At 52.4% G+C, this 7,537-nt stretch overlaps 1 protein-coding gene across 4 annotated transcripts in view; it reads right to left on the bottom strand.

Moving 5' to 3' along the window:
* Positions 1-1,129: 1,129 nt before the first annotated feature.
* Rxrg (retinoid X receptor gamma) overlaps positions 1,130-7,537 on the bottom strand; it is a 167,222-nt gene continuing 160,814 nt past the window's right edge. For all 4 annotated transcript variants that reach the window (XM_010633922.3, XM_010633921.3, XM_010633924.3 and 1 more), the window contains 4 exons: positions 7,114-7,246; positions 5,879-5,970; positions 4,878-4,983; positions 1,130-1,578 (listed from right to left, as the gene is read on the bottom strand). In XM_010633922.3, the coding sequence (XP_010632224.1) occupies positions 1,431-1,578; positions 4,878-4,983; positions 5,879-5,970; positions 7,114-7,246 (479 nt within the window). In that variant the 3' untranslated portion in view covers positions 1,130-1,430. The remainder of the gene's footprint in view (positions 1,579-4,877; positions 4,984-5,878; positions 5,971-7,113; positions 7,247-7,537) is intronic.

Here is a 7,537-nt window from a genome sequence, read left to right as displayed (position 1 = left end):
TCCCTGGTCCTTTCCTCTCGTGCCTGTCTAACCTGCTGTGCTTCCCGGCTGGCTTGCACCACCACAGCCTCTCACTGCGATGCTTCCGCCTTGGCGCCATTGACTGGACTGGAACCTCTGAAGCCGCGGGCCGAGTACGTCTCTCCTCTAAGTGGCAGGTGTCAGATATTTTGCCTCTGCAATGGCAAAGCTGACAGATACAATGTCCAAGGCTTAGAGACCTCTCGCCTTTCCCAGGGACAAAGCAATTTTAGCCTCTCCACAATTGAGTGATCACTGATGAGTGCATTGGGATTGGATTAAACCTCGGGGTTTGCCGAGGGAACAAGTGGTCGCTGTCGAATGACTGTCACCCCCTGTCCCCCCGAGGGAATTATTCTCCGTTGTGTGGACCCAACTCAACAGCACTCACTACTGTGTGCCTGTGGTGTGCCAGGACCTGGATTAGCTTCTGGTGGTACAGAGAAGGGAAACATACCCACAACCTTACTGGTGCTATGTAAATCGTGGTATAGACTTGTGTATCTGTTAAGCTTTACCCTGCAGATGGCAGGAGGTCTCGTGAAGATAATGGGCTGTAGAGGTTGGCCGTGGGAGACTCAGTCTCCACCTTCAAACGGCTCACTCCCTAACCAAAGAAAGGGCTTCAGGCCAATACGTGAACCTGGAGGGCCAAGGCTGTGTTCCAGATGTCCTCTTTGCCACAGGAGGACAAGCTATCCTGGGCCACATCAGGATGGGAAATGAACTTTACATGCTCCAGTCTTTCGGCAAAACTCTCTGGTTAACGACAGAGCATCCATTCCTTGGTCATCCCGGCCCGCCAACTCCCAGGAATCAAGAGGCCGTCTTCGGCTCTGCTATGCAATCACTCCCAACCGGAGCAAGGCTCTTTCTGCTCATTATTCTCAGGAAGGGAAAAATAACAACAAAAGTAAGAAGCCAAGCTGACTCCGAAAGACTGTCTCTTCCCTGTCTCCTCAGGAGCTGCCTTGGGACAGCGCCGACTATGCCCTGGAGCCCCACAGAGATCCAGGTGTCTGGCCGAATCGCAGTGCCAGCACCCCGCTCCCACCCGGGAGAACCTCGCCACTGCACAATAACACACCCCACGCTCAACAGTGCCAAGATCATCTTTATTATTTTATTCTGTTTGCTTTCGGCAAGTGAAAAAATAATTTAAACCAGCTCTATGTACAGAGGCCTGGTGAGTTTCCCCAAGAACTTCCAGAAAGACCTCAGCCCCTTAGATTGCAAAGAAAGGTTGCCTTTAACATCTGTACAAAACTCCACCTATAAAAGTCTCACGTGTAGAAAGCGTTTCTTTATTTTAAGCATCACATTTTGGGGATGGGGGTGTGGGGTCGGGTGAGAAGTGGAGGAACTTGTGCAGGGTGGGGCTCCACACACCTGCCCAGGTGGGGGGGCGTTCAGGTGATCTGCAGCGGGGTCTCCAGCATCTCCATTAGGAAGGTGTCAATGGGGGTGTCCCCGATGAGCTTGAAGAAGAAGAGGTGCTCTAGGCATTTCAGGCCGATGGAGCGCAGAGCGGGGAGGCGGAGCAGCAGCTTGGCAAACCTGCAAGGAGGCAGAGGGCACAGTGACCAGGGCAGGGAGACCAGAGGGCAAGGGTGACGGGCAGGGCTCCTGGAGGCACCATCTGGCGGGAGGCGGCTGCGCAGTCTTCTCCGCCCAGCTGTGCTAGGAAAGCCCGGAAGTGGTGGGGGGGGGCCGCTGCTGCAAGAACAGGCCGGAGGGCTCGTTAGCCTTAGCCGCAGAAGCAGGGTCCCTGCCCTCCTGAGGACTTCCGTGGCACGGAGGATGGAGGCAGAACTAGACCACAGCACCACCCGCCCCTCACGGGCGTAGACACAGGACTGACCCTGCCTCACCCGCGCACGTTTACCCACCCGGGGACTTGCGGCCTTGAAGGTGCCCTGCTGTGTGTGCGAGAGAATGTGCGTGTGAGTCTGTGCCCTCCTGAGTTTGGGTTTCTGCTCTGTGACTGAGAGGACTTGGCCGCCATGAGGTGCACTTCTACGGAGTGTCCACGGAGAGGCAGCACTTCACCACTGAGAAAAGCGCCTGGACCCGTGGTACCAGAGCCCCTTTCAACAAGATTGTGCAACCAATAGGTGACCGCCTTCGCATACTCTCCTGCCTGCTGGAGCCAAGCAACACCCTGGGGCATCTGCTGAGCCCCCCGGGAACGCTCGGTCAGAGCGCCCACCCTGTCCGGACGCAGGGGATCGCTCTGCCCACTCCCTGACCTAAGACAGTGAGAACCGGCAAAGCCCAGGACCACCGCAGGCCTCTTCCACAAAGAGGCAACTTCCAAAGTTTTCAAAGTGAGACTCTAAGGAAAATCCTAAACACACAAAAATACATCTGCATTGCAAAATGTGGCCAAACTACTTAAAATGAGCATTTTGTGCTTTTTAATAATTGGATAAAATTGCCAGAATGGCTAATGGAAGAAAAATACACCAGCCTCTACAAGTTCATATCTGTAAATATAGTCATATGAATATATACATAGATACACAAAGATGCTGAAACAAAATATTCACAACCAAATGTTACTACTTGACCCTTCTTTTTTTTTCTCTCTCCCCCTCCCCCACCCAGTACTGGCGACTGAACCCATACATTGAGCTATATCCCCAGCCCTTTCTATTTTATTTTATTTTATGTTACTTTTTATTTTGAGATGGGATCTCACAGTTGCTGAAGTGTCCAGACTGGGCTAGAAATTGCAGTCCTCCTGCCTCAGCCACCTAGAGTACTGAGATTACAGGGAATGCACGCCCCTGTGTGTGTGTGTGTGTGTGTGTGCTGATTTATTATTTTTTTAAAAATATTTTCCTTCTTTCCTACCAAAGAAAGCATTGGTTTTGTAATTAGGGAAAGAAAGGGCTGGATGTCTTTTTGGTTTTTTGTTTTTAAATATTAGCGGCAGGCTCCAGAGTCAATTTCAGTTAAAGGATGTGTGTCCCCTGTGTACAGTGTGTGCACCAGAAACACATCTAATGTGATTCATGAGAAAGCATGGAGTTCAGGCTTTCAGCTGCCAGAGCTCACCAGGCTTCTACCTGCCAGAGCCAGGCGGTCCTGCCTCATTGAGGCTTTTTCAGTCTCTCCTATTGCAGGTTAAGGAGAGTCTGTTGCGTGGTCACTAAAATCCATACTCTTTTCCTTCCTAGGCACACAGTGGGAGCCCTCCCAGCATCCTCTGCAGTGGGCTGGCCATGTGACTAAGCTTCAGGCTCGGGAAGCAGCAATTGGGTGAGGGAGCGCTCAGTCTCCAGATGGCCTCTCCTCTTGTCCTCCATCGTCCCGACCACCACCTATGCAGACCTCAGTGTGCTCCAGGTCAGGGTGGAGCCCCAAGAAGGAAGAGCAAGGGCCCCAAGTGACTGTGAAAGAACACGCCACCCCCAGAACCGACCACCTGCCCACACTGAACAGTGAGAGAAAGAACACCTTTCACCGCATTTCTTGACTGACTTTCCGGAGGTCTGTTATTATGGGGAAAACCCTAACTAATGCCTCGCCAGCTAATTCCCTGCACCAAAGGCTGAAACCCATCCCCAGGTTTCCTCACAGCCCCTGCCCAAAACTGCAGCTCAGCCTGTCCCGAACAGTGGGTAGGCGCGGACTTAGGATCCTGGATAAATGGCTGAATGGAAAGCAGACTTCAAGAGGAACAAACGTCACTAGTGACAACAGAGCATATACGCGTTTACGCCTAAAGATAAAAATGAATGTGTCTTTAAGGCAGTCTTTCAGTTTCAGTTCCAGTTTCTGCGAGGTTTGTGGACTGTGTTTTCTCATTTTAGTCAGAGTTTGCTGGAGATGCTCCTGGTCAGCTGCATTTTCCAGGGAGAGTTGTCGAGGACGTCTTCGGTGTCTTGGAACAGCTACACCGTTAGATGGCTCAATAGTGCTGCACCGAAGGACCTCTGCCACCCCCTGGCCCAAAACCTGTCCTTTCTACTGCACAGGGCTTTCCACGGGGCAGACGAGGCCTCAGTGCAGTCACCTCAAACACAGGCTTGTGAAATCAGGCCCAGTTCCAGGTCACCCCCAGTGCGGTACAGCTTCGTTACCTTGAAGCAGTGACCATACTTTGTGGGCCTCCATTGCTTTTGGAAAGGAGGACATGATTCTTTCTCACAGTGATCCCCTCATTTACCTGTTCACCCAACATTTAAAGATGCACAGTTAGACACCCTTAACTTCAAGACCCCAGGGCCTACTGAAGGCAAGGACAGTACCAAACCCTACGTGTATTTTTATGATACATATGATACAATTTAACTTATAAATTAGGCAAGTGTAAAATTAATGACAGGATAACAAAATAAATCCATTATAACACTATATGTCAGTAAAAGTTATATATGATTTATGAGTTATTTCTGGAAATTTCCATCGACTATTTTCAGACCAGTGGTTGACCGATGGCGCCAAAAGAGCCAAAAGTGTGGCTGTGGATGGGGGCTGCTGTACCAGCTGTGGAGGGGCTTTGGGCACAGACGCTGGAGCAGTGGGCACTGAGAGGGTGGGACAGCGCCTCCCGCCTCCTGGAGCTAAGGCATTTAGTTCATTATGAGGAACTAAACATTTGGAAACATCTCCTAGCTGTGTCCAACCTACCGCCCAGGGACTGTTTGCCTCTCCCCTTCTTTCTGGTGATAATAAAAATATTTTAAAACAAAGGAAGCTTTGTTACTTACTTACAGTAATGCTATTATATATTTTATAAGCGGCCCAAGACAACGGTTCCTTTCCCTGGCCAGCCAGGATGCCCGCAGGCTGGGCACTGTGACCGGAAGTCGAGGGTGGGGGCAGCGGCCATCGCTCTCACCACTCACCTGCCTGGCTGCTCGGGATACTTCTGCTTGGTGTAGGCCTCCAGCGTGGCATAAACCTTTTCTCTCAGAGTCTCCACCTCTGAGGGGTTGGACAGACCCTTGGCATCTGAAAAAGGTGAGATGTAGCCTCTGGTTAACAGCTCAGCGCGACACCTACCCTGCAGGTTGTTCCAGCACACTGCACCGCCCTAGCATCAGGAGAGGCTCCGGGGCAGGCCTAGATGGAAAGAGAGAAAGCTGGCCCTCTGTGTCTGCCTGCTGTCCTCCCTGTGCCCCGCCTTCCCAATAAACTCTGCGCGCAAAGGTTTTAAACCCTCTTCCCAGCCAGATGTTTTCCCAGTCTCTCCAAGGAGGACAGCTCTATCCTATCCTGGGCATTCTAGAAAGATCTTCACATTTATTGTGCTCCTCCTATGTGCTAAGCGTGGCCGAGTGATGAGCTGGGTTAAAAACGTGTGTCCAGCATCCAGGAACTCCCTGCCTAACTCGGAGCTGACTCTGCAAGAAATGCTGTGTGAGTCTGAAGACTCACTTCCGGGGACCCGCGGCAGAGTCACAGTGATGACGCTGACCACCTCCGCCTCACCTCTCAGGCCTCTCTACTATTCATCTCTGAATGTAATGATTCCTACCTACCCACTTTCAGAACTGCTTCCCCTGGAGTTTTCCCCCAACTCCGAAAATGAGAGCTCCGTTTTTCCAAGTGTTCAGTAAAACAACAACAAACAGCCCCAAGCCATACTTTACATTTCTTGCTTTATCTACATTTAACCCTTGAGCAGATCCCAGTGGCTTTGCCCATATGGCTCAGAATCAGAACATTTTTGTCACCTCCTTCTCCACCTCCATTTTCCTTCTCCCCGGCCGCCTCGAGCATGCCCCGTGCCACCGCTCAAGGCTCGTTTCAGGACAGCTCTGGAAAAGAGTCGACCTGCTGTGTCTCAGCTGAACTGGAGGATCAGAAAACCCCAGAGCCCTGGACGCCAACCCCACGCAGTCACCTGGGTTAAACAGCACAATGGCTCGCAGGCACCCCAGCTCCGACTTGTCCATCTGCATGTCCTTCATTTTGGAAACCAGCTCGGTCAGGACCCTGTTTGGAGGAAACGAGGTCAGGCAACGCACAAACCATGAGGACCACACCAAAGGCCAAGCAAGGGAGTCCTGCCGATAGTTTGTTACGGACTCGCCCATTTCACAGAAGGTGCTCCAGGGACTAGGGGCACGGAGGCGAGGAAGATGCAATGTTCCCCCAAGGAGACTGTGGTTTTAGTTGAACAAACAGATGCAAAAGCAGCGAGTTGCAGCCATGTAAAGCCTGGTGAAAGAGCTGCCGTGGACAGAGCTCGAGGGAGGACCAAGCAGGAAGCGGTGAACTCAGAACAGCTGGCTGGAAAGGCGTCTTGGGAGCCTCGGAAATTAGAAATGCAATGAACAAAGCAAGGAGACGCTAGGGAGCAGTGGCCCCGAGGATAAGCAGTCGGTGACAGGGCAGGATTCCCTGAGGGGGCCAAGTCCTTCCAGAAACCATTCTGACTTCCACAGCGAGCACGCAGGAGAGGGTGTGATGGAGTGGAGACGCCTCGCGTGGATGTGCCCATGACCCAAGAAGGCCGTTGACAATGAAAGCACAAATACAAACAGGCCCCAGGCTCTGGCACCATTTTCAGCTTGGCTCTCCTCTGTACCAGTCCCTCATCTCTCACCCCAAGTCTTTAGTGCGCCCATTTTCCTCCAGCACCATGAGGCGCCAACCCCTGTCGGGCTATCGCTGTCTGGCTGAGACGGGTCTGCTCCTGCATCAGGCCTGCCCCTCCCAGAGATTCTACAGAGCCCACTGGGAGCCTCAGCCCTTCCTGCCTGGCCTCCTCAGCAGATCCCCACCCTGCCCCTGGGATAAGCAGTTCACCCTCCCCACCTCTTTACTGGTTCTCTGGAAACCCACAGGGCGAACACGTTCTTCCCTCTGCTGGGCAACTCAGCGGGACCCTGGTCAGCTCCTCTGTAACATAATCTCAACCCTTCTTTTAGTCTGACCCTCGCTCTGGAGGTTTGCATTTTCGTGTTTCACAGTCTCTACGTAGCCATGTGCACGTTTGGGCTGCCTGTCCTATTTCTTGGGACTACCCACAAGGCACATATGTACACACGAATGCATGTACATTTTCAGTCCTATGTGTGCATCCGTTGCGCACACACACACACACAATCACACGCACAGAATATGGGAAGGCACCTGTCAAAGATGGAACCCACGCCAGCACTGTGGGCGCTGCTCCGGTGCACGTGCAGCCCTGTGGCCAGAAGGATGCCGTCCTGCACGGAAACGGAGCGGTGCGAGAAAGAGGCGATCAGCAGCTCATTCCACCCTGCAAGGACATGGGGAGGCCGTGAGGGGAAACCGGCAGTGTTCTCGCTTCACGGAGGAGTGTCCCATGCGCGCATTATTATCTCGCGGACTGGACGCAGAACTGAAACTCTAGGCAGGTTAACGATCAGTTCAAGATGGCACCGCTCATGAGTTGAGGAAATGAAGGATGAAACTGGGGTCTCATGACTCTGTGGCTCTGCAATCGCCCCCCTCCCCCGCGGTCTCACCCGTGCAGCCCAGAATGGCAGCTGGAAGAAGGGGCTCTTTTTTTTTTTTTTTTTTTTTTTTT

This window comes from Fukomys damarensis, unplaced genomic scaffold (genome assembly GCF_012274545.1).
Source record: "Fukomys damarensis isolate Sample0158 unplaced genomic scaffold, DMR_v1.0_HiC HiC_scaffold_19, whole genome shotgun sequence".
In the NCBI taxonomy this organism is placed as follows: domain Eukaryota; kingdom Metazoa; phylum Chordata; class Mammalia; order Rodentia; family Bathyergidae; genus Fukomys; species Fukomys damarensis.
Note: the sequence above shows the minus strand (reverse complement) of the source record. Positions and strands in the feature narration are given on the sequence as shown.